The 22,000-nt window shown below is 62.3% G+C and overlaps 1 protein-coding gene across 1 annotated transcript in view; it reads right to left on the bottom strand.

The window, feature by feature from the left end:
* SLIT1 (slit guidance ligand 1) overlaps positions 1-15,833 on the bottom strand; it is a 43,462-nt gene extending 27,629 nt beyond the window's left edge. Inside the window, exons 1-4 of the mRNA XM_084526614.1 lie at positions 15,525-15,833; positions 6,096-6,167; positions 5,764-5,835; positions 5,142-5,213 (exon numbers count right to left, since the gene is read on the bottom strand). Of these exons, the coding sequence (XP_084382740.1) occupies positions 5,142-5,213; positions 5,764-5,835; positions 6,096-6,167; positions 15,525-15,733 (425 nt within the window). The 5' untranslated portion in view covers positions 15,734-15,833. The remainder of the gene's footprint in view (positions 1-5,141; positions 5,214-5,763; positions 5,836-6,095; positions 6,168-15,524) is intronic.
* Between the last annotated feature and the right edge of the window lie 6,167 nt (positions 15,834-22,000).

Genomic DNA, 22,000 nt, shown 5'->3' with positions numbered 1-22,000 from the left:
GAGCAGGGAGGTGGGCAGCGATGCTCTGCAGGGGACAATGACACATAGAAGGGGCAGTGGCTGGAAACAGCCCCTCGCTTCAGCCCTAAACTCTATGCCTTAATAACTTTAGGAAAGTCAAATCCAAGCCGTGCACCCAAAGCAGGGATGAGGGCGCACGGGGCAGGTGTCCCACACAGCAGCGGCCGGAGGGGGGTCCCAGAGGCAGGTAGGAGAGGGGCGAGCATGGCAGGGGTGGGAATCTCTGGAGAAATGCCCTGGTGCAGCCGCAGCCCCCCGGCCGCCCGCCTGGCAGCGTCTCCTGCGCGGTCACCTCCCCACCTATTAGTGGTGCATTTGTTTCCCCGCGTTTCCTTAGAGCTGTCACGAGCCACACTGACTCTTTGTTCCCGGGGGCTGCGGCGGGGCCTCTCTTCCCCCTCCCCGATCCCCCCTATCCAGCTGGGGGGGGGTCTCGCCTCGCACAGACCCCTCAGCCCCCCCCTCCTGATTGGTATTCGGGGGGACGCGTCCCAGCCCGGCCCCCCCAGCCCCGCACTGCCTTGCTCCGTCCCCGACAGAAGGGTCTTTGTCGGGGAGCGCGAGGGGGTCCAGCACCCGGAGTCACGGGGACAACAGCCGCGGGGACAACTTGGGCACGGTGACAGCGGGGACGCGGTGCCCGAGGGGAGGGGGATGCTCCCGAAAGGGGCTCCGCATCCAGGCGTTGGGGACGGAGGGGGTGACTGCTGCGGGACCCCAGAGGGGGTGCGGGGCGTCCACATCTGTGCGCAAAGCTCCATGCGCGTGGGGTGCCGACGCCAGCACCGTGCCGTGCCCGCGGGCCCCTTCCCACGCAGCGGTTCCCAGGCACACGCCGAGCTCCCGGCTGCAGAGCGAGGCGTGGAGCACAAAACCTCACCGGAGGCACCGAGCCTCAGCCAAAGCCCCAGCAGGAGCAGTGTGGGAGGACGGGGCGGGTGTCTGGCACGGGAGAGCCGGCACGCAGCCAGAGCCAGCCCACCGCCTCGGCAGGATTGCCAGCAAGCAGCAAGCACGAAGGAAACATCCCCGGGGTGCTGTGCCGGGGGAAAAGCACCCCCCGTGCACCCCAACCTGCCCGTGCACACGCTTGGCACCAGCACCAGGGCACAGGACCGCTCATCCACCCACCCAGCGATCCCCTAGCCCATGTTCCCATCCCACCCGGTGCTTCTCCATCCTGCCCGGTGCTTCTCCATCCATCTCTCCTGCTCCCACCCAGGGCTTTCCCCGAGCAGCGCCGCGAGGAGCGGTCACTGGCACAGTCTCGCAGGCGACACCTCCCACGCGCAGCCAGCCCCATCTGAGCAGGGCCTGCTTTGTTATTCCTTCCCCCGACAGCTCCTTTTTCACTTGTCACCCTGTTTTGCTACTATGCAGCTCACAGCTTCCTCCCGCGTGCTCGTGGTCCTCTCCTTCTGAAGGATGTCATTTGCATTTTCTCGAGTTATTTAACACCACTCGATTTTTTTTTTCTGCCTGCCTTTAGAGAGGCAATGGGGCTGCTTTTGGGCCAGATGCAGGGGTGGCAGCGAGGAACCTGCCCCCGAGCTCGCTGTAATGCAGCCCCCCGTACCTGAGCACCCCGTGGCGGTGCTGGGGACTCAGGTCAGAGCTCCCCTATCGCCCAGAGCTTCAAACACGCCTAGTGCACGGAGGGCTGCCTCACCCCTGCTGTCACTCCCAGTCCCCAGATGGGACCAAAGGGACAGCATCGCTTCTTTCTGCAGGCTCTGGCCACGAGAGGAACACCTTGCTAGGAGCAGGCGCCCCCAGATCCCACAGCATCCCTCATGTCCCCGGCTCTGCCTCGGGAAGCCACCGGTGCTGATTGAGATGTTAACGCCACTTCCAAGGAGCCCCAGGAGGCTGGCTGCTGCCCTGACAGACAGACAGGGAGCAGGACTGCCAGCCCTTTCTTCCCCCCCGGCCTTGGCGGCGAGCACGGACGCAGCACCAGCTCCTCCACCGTTTTTGCTGGCAGGGGTCTGACGAGCCGTGGCCGGCATCCGAAATGCTCAGAGCTGCCCGTGCTGAGCGCTGCTCCTCTCCTCCCTTGTGCCAGCTCGGCTTCCCTGGGAGGAAACTCGTTATTTATAGCCATCCTGGCTGCTGGCAGCACGTTGCCACAGCCCACGGCTTTGCCTCCCTGATGATGCACCCGCAGCGGCTCCGTTCTCACCCTGCTGCCTCGGCCACCCCGGGCTCCTCTCTCTTCATCTCCCCACCCAGCACCCCCAAAGGGGCTCAAATAGAGATTCAGGGGAAATATTTGAAGGGAGCAGGGAGAAACCTGAGGGCTTGGCTTTTCCCAGGGGAAAAACAGCTCCCACCAGCTCGGGAGAAGGGCAGAAGCGAGCGGGGCTGAGCGGAGATGCGCACGGCCGCCGGGAGCAGCGCGATAGCAGAGGTCACCTTCGTGCCTGGCCGATTCCCCCGGTGCAAGGCGAGATGCATTTTTTATCAGCTCACCACTTCACAGGAGACGTGCCCTTCCCCAGCCCGCCGCGGGGGCAGCCGAGCCCCCCCCCGGGCCCGCCACGCTTTGTTCTTCCGTCCGGCGCTGACAGTTTAATTAAACCCAGTTTGAGATGGGGTCGCCTGGGTCAGGCGCGCCCCGGCAAAGCCTCAGATCAGCGCCATTTCCAGCCACCGGCGCTGCTTAATGAGTTACCCGCTCATTACGGCGGGTGTCAACAAGGGAGGCCGTGCAGCCCCCCCTTGCCGTCCCGCTGTGGGTCCGGCTCAGCCCCTTCGCTGCCTCCTGCCCCCAGGCTCAGCCCCGGGGCACCCAGGGCAGGATCGAGCTCCCCAAACCAGCCCTTATGCATCCAAATGGGGACGGAGCGGCATGTCCATCCCAATGGCAAACTGGATGGCAGGAAGGGAACTCAGTGTGCACTGAAATCTCAAATTTTCAGGCAGTTTCTGAGCCCACAGGCTGTGGCAGCAGCAGCCCCAGGTGCTACCCTTCCCTTGAGGAGGGGGCACCAGCTCTGGCTGCATTTACTGCAGCCGCCCCTGGCTGAGACAGGCTCTGGGCAGGCGTCAGCCCAATATGCCCAAGTAGCAAGAGAAAACATTCCTCTCCAGGCATCTCACCTCCCCCACGGCCTCATTTGAGGCTCGTTTTCCACTGGCCCTCTCCTGCCATTCCCCAGCTTATTTGTGCCCCGGCGGATCAGGTTTACCCCCAGCCCATTCCATTATCCTGATGCACAAATGCTCTTTGCAGCCTGGATCTGAGTAACTAATTGCAGCTTGCGCAGGGCCAGGAGACCGCAGAGCACCACTGGAGTGGATTAGGTTTTGACACTTGGACCCAGGAGGCGGAAAAGGCCTCTCTCGATCCTGACCCGAGCCAAGGTCCTCCTCCGCGTGCCCGCGAGAGATCTCTGAGAATGCAAGACCATCGCATGGCTGTCACCCACCGCACATTCAACAGATTTGCCCCAACTTCTGCTGCCACGTAACCACGGTGCTGCTGAAGATGCAGCGAGAGGAAGGCTGGAGGATGCTGCAGCACCCAGGCCAGTGCCCAGGCACCCATCCGAGCAGCCCCCTCTGGGTCCCGCACCCATCTCTATCTGCTTGAGCTGGGAGCCCCAGCAGCCCTGCAGCTGGAGATGCACACCAGGGCTGGATGTGGTGGGCAGGGCACGGGGAAGCTGGCACGGACACCGGGTGCTGGGAATGGTCTGGGGACAGCGCCCTGTAAGAGCTCTCAATTCCCGTCCCATCCCGCACGGTGTCCCGGCCAGCCGCTGGGGCAGGAAGGGGGCTCTGGCCACCCCAGATCCCTTTCAGCAGTTAAATAAGCACGAAGCCTGGTGGAGAGGCTCCGATTTCAGCTCGAGCAGAGCTGATTTCAATTTAGCTTAAACCTGTTCCCCACTGACTCATATCCCTGTAGCCCGAGCCGGCTTTGCTGCAATTTAAGAGTGTCCTTGTGACCTCCTGCACCGCCGCACCAGCAAGGTTTCAGATCTCACCTCCTGCTAAGCCAGCGTGATGGGGCGTCTAGACAAGGTCTGCACTGGCACCCCTTTCCCTGCCATCCCCCCAAATTGTCCTGGGGAACCTCAGGAGAAGGGAGCCACGAGGAGGGTCGGAGGCAGGTCCCTGATGTCCCCAAGCGCAGCAGCTGGTGCTCTCAGGGACTGGCACCACCTTTTGCTGGGGGGCTGCAGGACCCAAGCCCACTCACCCCATTTCAGATTGCAAAAAAAAAAATAATAATCAAAACCCATCTACAGGTGCTGTGCAAGCAGAGATGGCCAGAAGACAACTCTAACGGGGGGACAGAAGAGGTTTGACACCACCAAACCATGGGGTGGGAAGCAACAGCGGAGCAAAAGGGGGGGCCCGGTGTGTGCCCACCCGCACGGAGGGGTGCGAGGGGCACGTCCCCAGCTCCATGATGAGCCACTTTTTGAAAGAGCCCAGTGCTAAAATCCAGGGAAGATGAAAAGGGAAGCATGTCTGTTTGTAAAATAACTCTCTCCACTGTGTTCTTGTTGCGCAACGGGCGGCTGGAGGAGGATGGGCCTTTGCTGGCGCCACGCTACGGCACAGCTGAGCTCAACAAATGCCATTTGATAATTAATTGAACGCCTGTGCTATCAGCTGCCATTACCTAGGCCCATCGCTGGCGCCCGTCCACCATTTCACACATCCCACGCTGGCAACCCACCCGGCGCTTTAACCCTTCATTAAACACCGCGACCGACTCCTGGCACCCGCAGCACCCCCCCGGGGCAGAGCAGCTCCAGAGCCTGCCCCAGGCACTGCCGTGCCTCTCCTGGCAGCATGCTGGCCCATTCGCTTATTTTACCCCCCTCCTGCCTCAGTGGGGACCTGACGTCCTCAGTTCCCAGCTGGGAAGCGGAGATGGAGGATGCTACACGCACAGACCTCGCGTCCTGGCCCCAGATGCCCTGCTCCTGCGTGGTGCAAGCGCCCTCTCCGCGTGGTGCAGAGCACCCAGCCCGAACCACCAGCACTTACAGGACATTGTTAAACACCAACACAACCCCTGAGCCCCCCAGGGGACACCCCTGCCCCTCCAGCCCCCCAGCAGCCCCACGCACAGCCGGGCAGGGGACTCGGGAGGTACTCACAGCCGTGACAGAGCCTGGTTGTGCTGGAAGAGGAGCTCGGGCAGGGCGTGCAGCTGGTTGCGGTTCAGCCGTCTGCGGGGAAGGAGGAAAGGGTCACGGGCTGGGGAGGAGAGCTGCCAGCCCCACCCCGGGCACAGTTTTGGCTCGCTCCGGCGCGCACGCTTCCAGGTGATGGGAGCCAACTGGGCATTAATAGATTTACTCACAATATTGCAATTATATGCAGACAGGGCTCCAAGCTGTTAGCTGCTGATTGCTGCTTAACTGTGCTGTTAACCTGCTGCTCGCTCGGCTCCTAATGTTTGCTCGAGCAGCTCGGGGGTTTTAAGCTGCTGAGCTGTTTTATTGAGTACTGAACTGTAGCTCAGGGCTCCCTGGCTCACACACAGGACACAGCTGATAAGAGTGGTTGTGATTTGTGTTTAACCTGCCCCTCACCTCAAAGCATCACAAAGGGCTTTGAGATCTGTAGGAACAGCAATGGGTTTGCTTCCCAAGCCGCTGTGAAGCAGTGATGCTGTTTGAAGCCACGCAGCACTGATGTGCTATGGGTTAAGGCAGAAAGTGCCCGCGGGGAGCAGAACTGCCACCCCGTGCCTCCCCCTGCGCGCCCACCACTCACAGCCGCTCCAGCTCCTTCAGGTCATCGAACGCCCCGCGCTCCACCATGCTGATCTGGTTTTCCATCAGCTGCCTGTGGAGAGGGACACAGGGAGAAGGGGTTGGCTTTTGGAGGAGTGGTCTCCAACCCAACCCGACCCAACCCAACCTGACCTGACCCAACCCAACCAAACCCTACCCAAGCTCTTTCTCCCTGCTGGAAGCCCCCCATATGCTCCAGCCCAATGTGGGTGCCCGCCAGCCCCACCGGCAGGTGCCCACCAAAGGGCTCCGCACCATCCTTAGCCCCCCAGAGGGGCTGCACGCTGAGCGTGCCACTTGCTGGGGACTCACAGGACACGGAGCTGCTTCAGCCCGGAGAAATCGTTCTTGTGGATGCGTGTGATGTTGTTGCCGTTGAGCTCCCTGGGGAGAGAAGAGGCAGAGGTCAGGGGGAAAGAGCTCAGGAGCCATCCGGGCACTGCAGCCCCACAGTCCCCAGAAAGGCATAGCCCAAAGGACAGCAGTGGCCACTGCATTTCTGTGCCCTCAGTGCGCCAGCTGGCATCACTCAGGGTCCACGAAGCAGCACGGGACTGCCCTGCTCCCCATCCTGCCCATCCCCACGCATCCCGGTCTGCCCAGCTGCACATCATCCTGCAGGGAAATGCAGCAAACGTCTGGCGGGCTCATCCCAAATTCACTGAGCCACTTAGAGAGGGCAGGGGCAATAAGAAAGCCGACAACTGGCCCCTGGAGAAGCAGGATGCCTCCAAGCACTCCGCTGCAGGTCACCCACATGCATGAGGACCGGTTTGGTGCTCAGCCACCTCACACCTCTACAGCACATGCCTGTAGGACGAGCACACTTCAAGGGCTTCTGTAACCCTTCTGCGAGCCAGGTCAGTCCCTATAACCCACCTCTTGGGAGAAATAAGGAAAATCCTGCTCCCTCCATGGCTGCTGCCCTGTCCAGGGCCTGCTCGGCACCAGGACACGGTGCGCCCTGCCGGCCCAAAGCCCACTGCACCCATCCCTAGCCGAAGCCTGCCTCCGTGGCCATAGCAGGGTACGGGGTCAGTGTCGGGATGGCCCCAGAGGCGTCGAGCAGCGTGTAGGGCCGCCCGGTACAGCCCGCGCAGCCGCGCACCCCGGGGTGCTGCCATTGTCCCGGTGAAGCGGCTGATAATGGCTAATGAGTTCCAGCTCGCCGTTATAGCCCCATAATTACACAGCTATTCAGCGGCTGAGATTGCCGGGCTCCTGCCATTATCCAGCCGTGTGTGTGCCTGCGTCGGGAGGGAGCTGGGGGGGCACGTTACTAGGACACAGATGAATGCAAGTGGGGAATGAATAGAGGCTCCCCAGCCCCACGCTCGGGCTCCGCAGCCCCCCCGGCTTGCCCTGCCTGCGCCGCACGGCACCGGGCTCCAGCAGGGCTGGGGATGCACGTCGGGGGGCTGCCACCTCCGGGGACTGCTCTGTGCCTCTGTGTGGGTGCCTATTTCCCCACGGATCCCATCCTTGGGGCCAGCCGAGGGAAGGGGGGAACCCCTGCTTCGAGTGTGATTTTCCCCAAATGTCCTAAAGGGTCCGTGCTGAAGCAGATGGCCTCGGGGAGGTCCCCAGGGCTGCATTGGAGGCCAAGAAGAGGTGACAGCATGAGCGTGAGCTCCTGGAGAGGGCAATTTCCCAGCAGGACCTCACATCACCTTCTTTTAGATGTATGTTAAACCACAGGCTGAGGTGTGTACGTGGAATTTGGGACATCCCTGGTACCGCAGACGGAGCAGAGCAGAGCCTCGATACGAAGGCTGCCCAGCCTGCACAGCCCAGGGATGAGTCCCAGCACCAGCACTCCAGGGCAGGAGCAGCAGCCGGAGAGGCAGGGCACACAAAGCAGAGCACAGACAGGCAGAAGCATCCAACAGCATGGACGGGCCCCTCCACGTGCCAAAACCAGCACCTGCCCTCTGCCAGGATAAAGCCTCCTGAACCCAAAGACTCCCAGCACACGCAGGGACGCAGCATGCTGCTGCCCACCCAGCCCGCAGCATCCTCCCTGGGTGCCCCCGAGCACCCTGGGGTGCCCTGGGGGTGGGGTTGGTGGCCATCCCCAAGGCCACAGTGTCCCAGGGCCCCTGCACAGCCCCGCTCCCTCGGGGGCTCGCCCCTCGCGCTCCCTGACAACTGCTCTCGGCATCTCCCCGTGCCTTTGTTCGGGTAAATGATGGCCTCTGCAGCCGAGATGGGAACGAACAGCAGGTACAGCTTATTTGTAAGGATGCCGAGGCAACCCTGCTATTTAACTTCAGGCCATTTTTTTCCCCCTCCAAATCCCCCTTGGCTCCTCGCGGAGATAAATCACGCTCTGCTGTGCCCAGACCCCGGCTCCCTGCGGCTCAGCTGCCGCCGCCGAGCCCTTCCCAGCGAAGCAAACCCCTGCCCTGCCCCATGCAGCAGAGCCTCTGAGGGCTGGTGTGGCTGGGGACCCGCCTGGTACTGCTTCTGGGCTGTGATTTGAAAGCCCAGATGCAGGGCACGCTCATCCCCCTGCAGCGGGGGGGATGTCTGGATGCTGCAGCGGGCTTCCTGGCACCACATCCGCATAGTCTGGGCTGAAATTCGGTTCCCATCTCTGGACGGCTCGTTCCTCTCCCAGGAATGTGTCCTTTCCCTCTCCGGGGTGGGAGCTACACCAACTCTGTAACAAACTTGCCGAGTGCAAAGGCTGCGGGGTAATTTATGAACCGCAGCCGACACGAGCGGTATTTCCCTGGGCGCTGATTTATCAGGAGCAGGGGAGGGGAACGCTGTGGGGGCAGCGCAGCCCGTTTGTGCTCCGTTACAAAGCAGCAGCTTTTTGGCACGCACACGGCTCCCGCCCTTGCACTCGTCTGCTGAGCCTTGCTCCCCCACCGAGGCAGAGAAGAAAACTGTGGTGCTCCCAGGACAGCCCGAGGCATCTCCAGCATCTCACCCCTCCTGCCACGAAGACCATTGCCAAATTCTGACCCCCTCTCGCTGCAGGTGGGCCCCATCCGTGGCCACCACGCTGCTCCCATGCCCATGCAGCTCCCCTGTTCCAGCCCCAGCAACCCCCTGGCACATGCAGCCCCCATCCTCTCCATTTTTCCAGGGTAAGACTCGCTGTGTCGTGCTCCAGCCGCATCCCTGCTGCTGGCTGCTGCGTCCTTTTGGCCAGACCGCTCCTCCTGTTCCCCAAGCCCACTCTGAAACCTCAGCCCGTCCCCCAGCACCCGTGTGTCTCTCCCAGCCTGGTGTCATCTGCAAATGTGGCAGGCAGCTCCCCTTCCATCACGGTCCTGCTAATGGAAACGCCGAAGAGGAGCAGACCCCGGACTGACCCCTGTGCTCGGCACTGGGGCACAGAGCAGCTGCAACCTTTCATCCTGTACTTTTACTGCATTTCTCAAGTCTCCTCCAGATTTCACTCAGCTGCTTGACTGCGACGGAGTCCCAGAACAGGCCTGGAGCTTCACAGCCCTGGGGATTTGGTGCCTGTGGTGCATAGAGGGGAGCTCACCACATCTAGAGCCCGAGGAGCGTGTTTGGGGTAACCCCATCCCTGCAAGGTGCAGGAGGGGATCCGGGATGCTGCTGCCTCTGTTTGGGGAGAGGCACTGGGCACCCACACCGACACAGCGGCACAAGGGGCTCAGCACCTTCTCCTCCTTTTCCTTCCCACCCTGGTCTTGAACTACCCTACAAGGAGGAGCCCATGGGGTTCACCCACCCAAGCCCCTCGGGGGACGCAGCACACCCCAGCACAAACACCCTCCTAGGAGCCTGTAGGGGGATGTGGCCAAAAAGGGGAGCCCCAGGAGCAGCTGTGTGCTCTCTGTGCTCCTCGCAGGGTGACCGCCCCTTGCTGGAGGGGAAACCAAGCCCGAGCGCGGCGCTGGCCCCCAGAGCACAGGGCACTCTGTAAGCCTTTACGAGGTACTAAAGCAGGTTAGCATCACGATAAATTTTTAAGTGCTACAAACAGCATTGATCGTGCCAGGGGCGCTGCGGAGCGGGAAGGCTTTTTCTGTTCCTCCTGAGTTCTCTCCGGGGCTTTCATGCCTCAGCCATTAGCCGCCAGCAGTCAGGCAGCGCCTGCCCCTCGCACAGCACCGTGGTGTCCCCTTCGGACGAGCCATCCTTCCCCATTCAGCAGAGCAAGGTCCAACCCAGCCCGACCCTCAGCAAAGCCTCTGCTCACCCCTCCCGGAGCAGCTCGCAGCGGGGGCACCAGGACAAGCACACCCCAACTGCTGGGTTTTGGGATGGCGACCCCAGTGCCTGCTCAGCCCAGCTCCAGGTCCCCTGGGGCACCCCATGCTGGAGCTGGGGCTTCCTCCCTCCATGAACTATCTGGGGCACGGGGGTGCTGCCCGGTGCCCCCCCAGCTCCCCGCTCGGTGGGCTCCCCCCGCCGGGGCCAGCAGCTCGCATCTCTCCCACTCGCAGTGCCGAGGGCTGCTCCTCGGCTGCATCGCTTGAAAAATTAATCTTCCCTTTTCTGTGTTCTTCCTCCTCCTAGCAGCTTCTCTCCCCCATAGGACACTCGCCTCTGCTATTTTGAGCGGCAAGTGCATCCAAAATGCACACCAGGAAAGCAGAAATTCAGCAAAGCTTCAGAGGCTGGAGCCCTGAGACGGACCCGGAGGGACCGGCCCTGCGCCCTGCACTGACGCCACCGAGGTCACCTCACCCATGCTGCAGACCTAATAACCACCTTGTCACCTAAACAGCTCCTGCCCACGCTGCTAATTGCGGCCTCATGCTCTGGGCAGGAAAACCTCAGCTCCTGCCACCGCCGCCTCCTGCGCAGGGCCGGTCACCAGCCGCGGGAGCTGGCACCGGGGCCAGCAGCAGAGCAGGAACGTGGGGCTGGTGTCCCACGAGACAGGGCCACTGTTAATGCACAGCTGCTTTTATAGCCCTTCTGACAACACACAGAGAAATGGTTTTCCCTTTTGGGTTCTACGGAAGGTTATTTTGGTAGCGGGGAACATAAAGGGGCTCGCAGACGCAGTGCTAAGCACCACCGGAGCAGGCAGGGAACCATGAAGGACGTGGATGTAAGACAAAGGCAGGGCTTCCTTCGCCCACCTCACCTCTCCTGGAGGAAGCCCCGCCACAGACAAAGCCCCTGTCAGCACGGGGTGGCAGGCTTGTCCACCTTTCCCCCACGGGACACCCTGCCCCTGCCTGCGCCACCTCGGTGGCACCACGGATCCCCTCTGCTCCGCCGTGCCGCTGGCCGTGCTCCCCGCGGGGTCCCTCGAGCATCCTCAGCCCTTCCATTTTACACAGCGCTGGCTGCCCCATGCTGCTGCTGGCTGAGGATTCATTAAGAAAAGGAAGGGAACAATGAAATGGGGAGCGTGAAACTCAGGGGAAATGCAGGTGCCATGACGAGCCAGTTGGAGGGGGCGCGTGGTGTACACAGGGTGCTGTGCCACGGCCACCCCACCGCGGTGTCCAGCGCACTGGGGCGCAGCCGAGGCATTTGCAAGTGCATGCCAGGGAGTGAGGCTTAGGGCCAGGAGCTGCTTCCCTGCTCGCTCCCACCCCGGCGCAGAGGAGTCGCCGGCAGCACAATGCATTGCCCCGCAGGAGCAAAGTGGCAGCGCATTGAAGGCAAAAATATCTGTTTTAAAGGATGCAATAAAACAGAGCCGTGGAAGGGTTTATAGGGAAGCAATTGCTGTGCGGGGTGAGAAGTGGTCACCAGAGGCCAATCCGACGGGCTTTATTGCCTGTTACCGGTGACTTTCCCCAACCGGGGGACAATAGATCCTGCGCTATCAGCCTCAGCCCCAGTCAATACAAACACGACATAGTTTTTTAAACTAATATTTTTCCAGCATGCAATTCCACGGAGAGCGAGAACGCAGCGTTACCATGGCGATATATAGACAGCATCTGCCTTGGACGTAGCTGAAGGGAGAAATTGGAATAGAATTGCAAATTTCCTCTGTCCGGGAAGGCTCCCAAGGAAGCCACCGCGCTGGGCTGGGCGGGCTGGGCTCCCTCCCCCGGTGAGCCCGCACCCGCCTTGTGCCACCCCGGCCATCGAGGCATAGTGAGGGCTGTGGGGTCATCCCAGCACTGCCCTGGCTGGAAATCAGTCCCGCATCTTGTGCTGGGGCTCTGCAGCCTGCCCGCTCCCCCACACCTGCAGCCAGCCCCCTGTGCGCTCAGAGGAACAGCAAAACCTCAGCCGGCACCCTGGGGAAGGAGGGGTTGGCCCCCCCAAGGTGTTTCCTAAAGGAGCCTTCCCGAAGCACCCCAAGGAGACGTGGAGCGAGGGCTGGTGCCCAACACACGAGCGCTGCGGCCATGCACCAGCCCGGCTGCCGCAAGACATTTTGCTCAGGCAGCTCGGGGAGAGGCGCGTGCATGAATTAAGCGCTCTCCAAACAAGAGCTCGCTGCTGTAATTTCGGCAGCAGATGGGCACGCAGCGCACCAGCCTCGCAGCCGCAGCCACCCTGGCAGCACGCGCGCCCGTTCCCGAAGGCTGGAGCTCAGCTCCCTTTCTCTTTGCCAGCGATCTGGATGCAAAAGCCCCCAGCTGCAGCAGGGGGGTGCATTTCCAGATGGGGCCCGTTTCGGCACGGGCAGGTCCTGAGCTGGGGGAGCAATTCAGCCAGGAGCCCCACGCCAGGCTCCGAGGGGCAGCCACGGGGCGCAGCAATGGGGCGCTGGTGCTGCCGGAGACCCCCGGCACACAGGGAGGTGGTGACAGGGGTGAGCGGGGCAATTCTCAGCTGTCAGCTGAAAACTTCAGGAGCAGAAGCAAGTGCAAGGCAATCAGGCAGCATTCAGGCCCCATTAGCAAATAGCCGCGCTGGAAGCAGCCATTTGCCGGCGGTGAATTTGCACTGATCCTGCTGGCACGGGGAGAATTACCCAGCTCCCCGACAGGGGAGTCTGCTCCTCAGAGGCGCTTTCAAAGAAAGAAAGAAAAGCAAGCGAGCAGGCAGGGAAGGAAAGCGTGCCCTTCTCCCACAGCTCTCCCCCCACAGCTGAGACTCGGGGGGCTGCCGGGGGCAGATAGCCCCCAGGGGGGCTGGGACCTGATCCCTGGTGTCACACGCAGCATTTCCAGGCGGGTTTCCCAGGGACAAAGTAGCCTGGAGGATTGTCACCCGTCCTGCCCACCATGCCCCCAGGAGCTGCTCTATCTATCCTGCTTGCCGGAGGCACAGGCACTGTGCCGAGCTCCCAGGGGTTTTGCTGCTTCCCCCCTTGCTGCAGCACAAACCTCTCTGCTCCGTGCCTGCTGCAGGTGCACCTCGGGGTGCGGGCACCACTTGGCTGCCCCGGTGCAGGGAAGCCTCACCTCCACCCTCTGGAGCACTGCTAGGTGGGCACGTCACCTTGGGGAGCTGTCCCCACCTCCGTATCTCACTAGAAAAGACCTTTGACAGTTTCTCTCTGGTGTGTGATTCTCCCCAGTTGCAGAGCTGCAAAACCTGGGAGAGCTTTGCCTGGGACAGGAGCTTACCCCTTACCCCGGGGTACAGCTACACCGGAGCCCACGGTCACCTCCCCCGAGCAGGGAGTGCTGGCATGTGCCAAGTGCTCAGTGCTTGCAGGAAACAGACAGACTAGTGAGCCTACGAGGCAAATAATCCCTGTTCTTCGAAGGAAAGGGGTGTGTGTGTGTTTCAAAGGCTCAGACCTCATCACTGGGCTCTGCTGCCCCAGCCCATAGAGCAGTGCCTGCAGGTTGTGCACCATCCCCTCCGGGTCTCAGCCAGCTGGGGGGCACCGCAGGATGGCCGGGAGGAAGCCTGGTGCCTCCAAACACTGCGTAAGGCTGCGGCCGTGCAACAGGCAGGCAGCACGAGAGCAGAGACACCGCTGCCCCTTGCCAGGTTGGCACCGCTCCCGCCGCACATCCCAGGGCTGGGAAAGAGCCAGGCAGGGAGGGCACGGGGGAAGGCTCGCTGGTTTCCCAAAGCAAGCCAGCCCTCGGGGACAGCGAGAGCCGTGCCCGGTCCGTGCCGTGGGCTCCCCTGCAGCTGCTGGCTGCCCCTGCCCTGTTAAGCAGGGAAAACTTGGAGGCAAGGTTGCAGCTTTATGGAGAACCTGAACTCGCTCACGAGCTGTTCCAGCATGAACGCGCTGCTTGGGGATGGGACCTGCTGCGCGCAGACACCCTCCAGCACCTGCGAGGGCGTGCAACAAAGCTGGAAGTAGTTATCCAGCAGACAACACCCACGAGGGAGCAGCACGTCTGCCTCAGCCCCGCCGGCAGATCCTGCAGCAGCAGCTGCGTGAACGTGCAGGGAACCCGGCATCACCCGGGGGGACGGGCACGCAGCGCTGGGCAGGCGAGGCAGGGCGGTGGACAGCGACTGGGACCAGCTGCCGGAGGGGAGAGATGCCCCGTGGGGCACCAGTGAAGACCCCCCCAGGGGTCTGTCCCCTCCATCAGCAGGATCACCGGCTCGTCTGAGCGATGCTGAGGTGGGGGCTCGCTGCCCACCTCCCCAAAACCTCCTGGAGCAGCTGCTGCGGGGCACACGGTGCTCCCCAAAGGGCAGAAAGGGCTGCTGTGCAGACCTTCCCCTAGCTCTGGGAATGCAGGGGAGGGTGCCACGGCCCTAGAGCTCGCAAGCCAGCAGCCCGCAGCCGCCTGGTTGTTGTTGTGCGCTGTAATTGCTTGGAGGAGGATAATTATGGCGGGAGAAGAGAAAACTCCATGAAAGCGGTGCCCCGCAGAGCTCCCCGCGCGGCGCGCTGGGTGCAGCCCAGGCAGCTGCCACCCTGCCAGGCTGCCTGCTGTCCCTGCCTGCTGTCCCCAGCCGCAAGCAAAGGGCACGTTCACACCCCAATAACCGGGTGAGGCACGGCACTGGGGCAGGAGGAGCGCCGTGTGCCCAGGACACATCCCATGGCAGGCACAGTGCCAGCAGGCTGCAGGGCAGCCCCTGGGCGATGCACCCCCTGCCCCCGAGCAGAGGGGAGAGGCTGGGGACAGCTCTGCTGCCCTGCTGGCAGCAGGGACACCTGCACACCGCGTCTGTGCCCCACGGGAGGAGAGTTCTCCCCATGGGGGTCCAGCCTAGGGACCCAGAGCCCACCCCGGAGGGGCTGATGAGCAGGGAGATGGTGGCACAGGGCTGGGGGCTGGTCTCACTGCGGGGTCCCCAGGGGAGAGCGGGGGGACAGGAGCTGATTCCTGGAACCCAAGCAGCATTTCCAGGCGGGTTTCCCAGGGACAAAGGGGTGCCCAGCACGGCTACGGGCTGGGGAGGGGAGGCACCCCCAGGCAGCCCCTCCAGCTGCGTGGGTGCCCCGTGGGGACAGCCCCACGCCTCGCGGGCTGCCCGGGGTCCCTCACACCCATGGCCACCAGCACAAACGCCCCCTGCAGCACCCCCCCCACAGCTCTGCTCCCCCAGCTCACACACGGGGGCTCTCCCACGAGCCGGGGGGGCGGCACACACACCCCGCTCCCCACCTCGACGGGGCGCACCCCATGGCGGAGGGGACAGCAGGGGGGCACCCCACGGCGGGATGCTGCCCACGCCCCCCGGCCGGACCCCAGCAGCAGGACGCACCCCCCGACGGGCTCCCGCACCCGAGCCCCCCGGCAATTTGCACAAGCGCTGCCCTCCCCAGACGCCCCCAAACCCTCCCCAACCTCCCCGGGGCCGCTCTCCGGGCTCCCGCACCTCCATCCCCGACGTGCTCCGGGCCCCCCCCGGGTAATGCCCCCCCGGACAAAGGCTGCCGGAGCCCCCGCGGCTACTCACAGGCGCTCGGTGCCTCGGGGGATGCTTTTGGGCACGGCTCGCAGGGCCGTGCCGTGGCAATCCACCGTGGTGCCGCTGCAGGCGCAGAGCGGCGGGCAGGCGGCGGCGGGGGGGCCCCGGCAGAGCGCGGCGCAAGCCAGGAGCCAGGCGGCGACCCGCAGCCCCGCCGGGACCCCCGCCGCCCCCCTGGGGGTCGGGGCCGCCGCCATGGCAGCGGGAATAGGGGCGCTAAGCGGCGGGGCCGCTCAGCATCACCGGGGGGAGCTCGGCACGGCTGGGCACGGCTCGGCACGGCGCGGCTGCGGGGCGAGAGCCCCGTCGGCGGCACTCCTCACTGCCGCCCCATCCCGCAGCCAGGCTCAGCCTCCGCGCTGGCTCCTCCTTCCCCGCCGCCCTGCCCGCCCCGCAGCAGCCCCCGCCTCTCCTGGAGCCCCCCTCCCCGGTACCCAGCCCGGCCCCCGAGCGCGGAGCCGTCGGGGGTCTGAGCCCCGAGGGGAGGAATGGGCGCTGGGCTGGGCTGGGTGGGAGAGGCAGGGGGCTGGTATGGGGTGGGGGCATCCTTCTTGTCCCCCCCCGTGAGCTCCGAGCACTGTTATCTGGCTCCTTTCCCACCCCAAGGGAGCAGCTCAGGAAATAAAGTAGCGTGAATGTGGCTGTGGCTGATCCTCCAGCATCGAAGAGGCAAAATGTACCTGTTTCGAGGCAAAATATGAGCAAACCCAAGAAATCTTGTGAGCTTGGCCCCAGGCTGCTGACATCCCAGAAATGAGAGTGTTGCATTCGCTCTGGTGCCACCCATTTTCTCCTCTGAGGTCCCCAAATGAAAAGCAGGAGTGCAACCAGGAGGGCCAGGCACCTGCTTTATTAGTGGCACCCGAAACGCTGCCATAACCCCATGACACCAGGAGCTGAGTTGTGAAGGGACACAGCAAAGCTTTCCGAGCTGCCCACAGAGCCCTGGCTGCTGGAGCAACCCTGCAGATTTTGTCCTTGGAGAGGAAACCCGTTGAAGGAAGGGATGTGGGAACCGTCGGGTTGCTCCAGCAGCAGGAGATGAGGTGTGTGAGCACGGACACCCCACCGCACACCCCTTCCCCCAGCCAGCAGGGTGTCTGCAGGGCTGGCAGCAGGTCCTGGGGCCAGGAGCAGCTCTTAAATCAGTGGGGTGCTCCACAGCTCCTCACCCAGAGCCAGAGAGGTGCCTGCTGGGGGTCCCCCTGCAGCAAGGACCCCCTCGCACACACAGGACTGGGCGTCTTGGCGCGGATCAGCAGCCCTTCCCCGTCCCAAATGCCGGCTCCCATCATCTGTCTGCATTGTCCTGACATCTCCTTCCTCTGGCCCCAGTCCCGGGAGGAAGCAGCGGCGGGGACGCATGAAAGGGGCTTGTTCCCTGTTGCTACACAGCAGCCCTGACAGCGAGGAAGATGAGCAGCTTCCCGGGGGCTGGGAGCTGACCCCGCGCTGGCACGGCTCTGGCAGGGGCTCCCACGGGGACCCTGGTGGCAATGGCACCGCAGAGCACCCACAGGGCCCTTGGTCAACCTCGGCTGAATTCCTGGGGGTGCAGGCTGTTTCCTCGCAGCTCTGTGCTCCCCAAAGCTCCCGCTCCTTCCCTCCCCAAATCCCCGTTGCCCCGGGGGCTGTGCAGCCAGGCAGAGTCCCCCCAAGGGGACATGGTGTCCCTGCAGGCGCTGTGCCGGCTCTCCCTAAGCTGCCCTTTGCCTCTAATGCTGCAGGAAGGCAGGGCAGGACGAGGGATCTTGTTTCCCATCTCTTGCAGCCCCTTGCCCGGGGCAATTCCCAGGGATTTTGCTGGGCTCGCTTACAGCAGGGTCGTGGTCCTGGCAGGGTCGTTATCCTGAGGGTACCCTGGCTCCTCTCCTCCTGCCGGAGCTTCTCGCTCCCTCCTGCCACGCAGCGAGCACCCGGCTCCACAGAGCATCCTGCTGAGCTGTGCTGACAGCCGCAGACAACCCCTCTGCAGCTGCTCTGGTTACAAAAACAATCCCCTTCCCAGGCTGCAAGCACAGCGAGGGCTGAGCAAGCCTTGAGAGGCAGGGGGTGGGCTTTGCACCGAGCCCCCCTCCAAAAACCTCAGCCTGTGGTGCTTTGGCTGCAGCCTGTGTGGCGGGGAGCAGCCCCAGCACAGGCTGAGGCTGGTGAGGAGGAGAGGGAGGCGGCACCGCTGCGAAACGGGCCCAGATGAAGATTTGGGAGGCGATGCTGCAGGCTCCCGAGCACGCTGCACGGGCTGGTGTTAGCCTCGGAGAGCAACAGCTGCCTGGGAAAGGCCCAGGGTGCCGCTGAATATGGATGAGGAGCAGGGAGAAAAATAAAAACCAAACTTTTCTTTATCAGGGGAGGCCTGGTCCTGCCGTCTGCCACCGGGATCCGGGCCAAACTGCTTGATAGAGAGAGAGACCATCTGGATCGTCTGATGGGCTCTGGGTTTGGTTAAAATGAAGCAGAAGCTTTTTTTGCAGGAGAGGAGTTTCCATGGGAAGATCTGGGGAAGGATTCCAGGGTACGCGCCAGACCTGTCGTGCAAAGAGATGCGAAGCAGCTACAAAGCTTCAAACAAAAACTGCTGCCAGCTTTACGCCAACCCCCCCAGGGCAGCACCCGGGCACCACTTCCATCCACCCGGGACGGGCCACGGCACGCTGCTGACCCGCCTGGCCCCTCTGCGTGCTGGGCACGGACAGAGCTGCAGACAGCCAGGATCCGCCGCTCCCGGCCTTCCCATGCACGCAGCAGCCCCCGGGCGGCTCTTCCAGCAAGCGGGATTTGCTCAGGGTAGGACCAAGCACTGGTGCATGCAAAACAGCCTCTGTGCCTGCCCAGAGCCTGCTCCCACTCCCTGCATCACCACCAGAAGGTCTGCACCGGGGCTGTGCTTTGAGCTCTTCCACCAGCCCAAACGCACCCAGTGTGGGAGCGGCTGCAGGACCCGGCTGGAGACGTGCCGGGACCCCCGGCTGCCCCACATCCCCCGGGGACCTCTCTGCTGTCCATGGCCACAGCTGTCACAGCCGGCCGGCTCGTGCTGGGAGGGCAGGCTGCCTTTGTCGCTTGGCTTCAGAGGATGAGGCATTGTTTGGAGCGGGCGGCGTGTCGGCCCCGCCACGGCACCTGTTGGGCGTGCGCAGCCGACAATGCCCTTGATGGGTCTATTATGGAGTGGGGCGGGCAGCCGGGGGCCGCTGGGATCACAGTAAATCTCGCCTGGTTAGCAGCAGCAGCAGGCAGGGCTGGGCGTGCTGAGGAGGCACTTTCTGGTGAGTCTCCAGGGATAAGACCCGGCTCCCTGGCAGACACCATCAGCGTCACCCTGCAAACGTGGCCAGCATTGTCCCCGAGACACTGCCAACACCTTCCTGCGAGCGCTGCCAGCATCACCCTGCAAACCCTGCCAGCATCTCTCCGTGAGTGTGGCCCCGCTGACTGCAGGAGGGGGCCGAGCCCCGCAGCCCGGCTTCCCGAAACCACTTCTGGCCCACAAGGAAAACATTCACGCCGAGCAGCCCAGGCGCAGCTGGAGAACGCTGTTCCCAGCGCGGCTGGACACACCAGCAGCCTGGGAGCAAGCTGGTTCGAATAAACCACACGCGAGGAGGTGCTTGCGAGGCGCCTCGCACATGGGAGCACTATTGTTTGTGCAGCGTGGGACCGGGGGCTCGGGGTCCCCAGATGCAGGGGTTGTTCCACATCCGTGCAGCGCATGCACACGCGCTCTGCCCTGCCTGGAGCCATCCCTCAGCCCTCCTCAACGCAGATGTGTTGGAGGGATAATTTACTGCTTAATAGAGTAACTTGCTATTTGCTTTTGCCAAGCGCATCCAGCGTGTTTCTCCGCGGTGCCATAAACTGCAGCGCCTCTGCCATAAAACCCTGTATCCCCGTAGGAGCAGGTGGGCTTTCAGCTGATGACCCCGGCCACAGGGTAAGCAGAGGTGCTCAGCTTTGTTTTTGGAGGAAGAAGGCTTGTTCCCACTGATCCCTTCTGCTTTGTTGCGATCCCTCTCCGCACTGACACCCCTGAGCTGGGAAACCATCTAACCTGAAAATAACAAGCGTCTCAGCCTGATGGATGAGGGAGGCAGCAGCTCTGTCCTGATCTTATTAATGAAGACACCCTGGGTGCAGACGAGCTTCCCTCTGCTCCATATTTATGGCTAGCTGGCGGCTGGGCCCATGCTGGGATGCAATCAATAAGCTGCGTGCCCGCGCGGGCTCGTTGTGCTGCCGCAGTGGCAGGCAGCCTCTGCTTTGCTGATCCCAGTGTTCCTCTGCGTCCTCCCCAGCCCTTGCGGAGGCAGAAGCCGCAGCTCCCAGAGCCCTGCACACGGTCAGATCGTGCAGGACAGCGTCGCTCAAATCCGCACCCGGTGGAGGAGGCACTTCAGGGAGCTGCTGCTGCGAAAAGGAGCTGCAGACCCAGAGGTATGAGCCCAAGGGACTGCGCGCCTGGGTCTGGCCCTGAAGGATGACAAGAGGATGCCAGGAGCCAGAAATAACTTGAAAAGCAGAGGGAAAGGGTTTAGCCTGTCTCGTGGCAGCTCTGCTCAGCTGCAGATGAGTGCAGGGCTGTCACGGGGGCTGGAGGATCCCACTAGGGGCTACCCGCAGAGCTTTGTCCTTAGGGTGCATCCCTCCCCAGCACCCCAAGTGCTGCTCACTCTCTTCTCCCTGCCCTCTGTGTTTTTGTTTGCCTTATTCTTAGCCCCAGCTCCCTCCCTGCTGGTCTCCCAGATGCAGGCAGGGAGGAGAGCAGGTCCCCAAGACCACAGGGTCCACGCCAGCCCCAAGGCATGCAGGGGTCTGTCCTGCTCCACATGCTGCCAGCCCCCTCTCGCTCTGCTGCAAACAGCCCTGGTGGGGCACAGCAGAGCAGGGCTGGAGGAGAAGCACCCCAGGACACCCCCACATCCCAAACGTGTGCAGGATGGGGCCCGAGAGCTGGTCCAGAGATCCCACATCTGCTCACCTACACAATTTATGAGCTCCAGCACGGAGCTCTCACAGGGGAGATGAGCAAACAGAACTAAACATGGTAATTTATTCACTCCGTGAAAAAATATTAGTTAATCCAAGCCGATGAGATTGTGAAGCCTGATAACTGGCCTGGCTGGTGCCAACATCTATCGCTAGCAGCGCTTGTGTTTTGTGTCTACATCGTTGCCCTAGGCAGTGAGATACAGCAGCAGCATGACAGCTCCCAGCCACACATGATAATTTAAGAGAAAAAAACATCTTATTCCATCTCCAAACCAGGGCAGAACAGTTTAAAAAAGAAAATCAAGACAACTTGCAAAAATTGATGTAGATAGCAGTGACAGTCTGCAGAACTTATTTGCAAGTCTGGGCAGTGCACTTGAAGATAAAAACTGTTTAATGAAAGGAAGGATGAGTGCTGCTTGTTTGCTTTGTAATGTCACTGCGGTGCAGGAGCGGTGACAGGCCAAGCCAAACACCCTGAAAGCTGAAAGATCCCCTTCCAAGGATGCACCTTCACCCAGCGTTTGGTCCCGATGACTGCAGCCAAGTGCTGGGGCTGTGGTTGCAGGGACTGAGAACTGTTCGCTTTCAGAACTGTGTAAGCAGGCTGACGCTGTCGCTTTGAATCACAGCTGCCTCGGTGCTGTCAGGGAGGCGATATTTGGATTCGCAGCTTTCAAACCAGCTCCTGTGAGTTTTTGCATCCCTTTGTTTGGCACTTTCAAAACCAGAACCGTCTCCCCAGACTCCCAGCCCCGCTTCCCAGCGCGGAGAAGTCCACCTGCTGCTGCTCCCCGCGCCGCAGGGAGATGGGACACGCCAGTCCCTCGCCACCCGAGCGCAGCCCCAGAGGAGAGCACGCTGTGCTGGAAGCTCACCCCGCAGGAAGGCAGCGCTGCTTTCAAACGGACCGCGCCGCTCGCTTCTCCTGCTTCATTTTCAATTGCATGGCGAGGATGCTAATGAGCGTCTGAGCCACGGCAGGCAAGCCCAGGGCATTTCGAATGTGGAAGAACTTCACAGAGAAATAATCTGCATAAAAATCTGAGCCACCATTATTAAGGAGGAAGCAAAAATGCAAGCAGAAACCATCCTCCCTCAGCAGCCAAGAAAGGAAGGGTTCTACAGAGAAAAATGTATTCATTTGATCCATTATTTATATAAAGTGCTCTTTGTAAACCTGATTTCCCATCACCCTGGATGACAGCAGGGGGGAAGACAGGAAAGGAAGAGGCCCAACTTTCAACCTCCAGGGGAGGACGGTCTGCCCGGGCACCCTGCATCGCGCTCACATCCCGCCTGGGGAACAAACACCAGTGCCAGGGGGGCACAGAGCTGCAGGCAGGCGGTGTCTCCGCACTCCAGGGACAGCAGCGAGGGGGTTTCTGAGCAGACACTGCCTGCCTTTTGAAGGCGGAGGCACCGCCAGGTCCTCACGGTCCCAGTGAAACCGCTTAAGCCACTCAACAAAACCA

This window comes from Aythya ferina, assembly GCF_964211825.1.
Source record: "Aythya ferina genome assembly, chromosome: 7".
Taxonomy (NCBI): domain Eukaryota; kingdom Metazoa; phylum Chordata; class Aves; order Anseriformes; family Anatidae; genus Aythya; species Aythya ferina.
The sequence above is the reverse complement of the archived record's forward strand: the minus strand, read 5'-3'. Positions and strand labels throughout refer to the sequence as shown.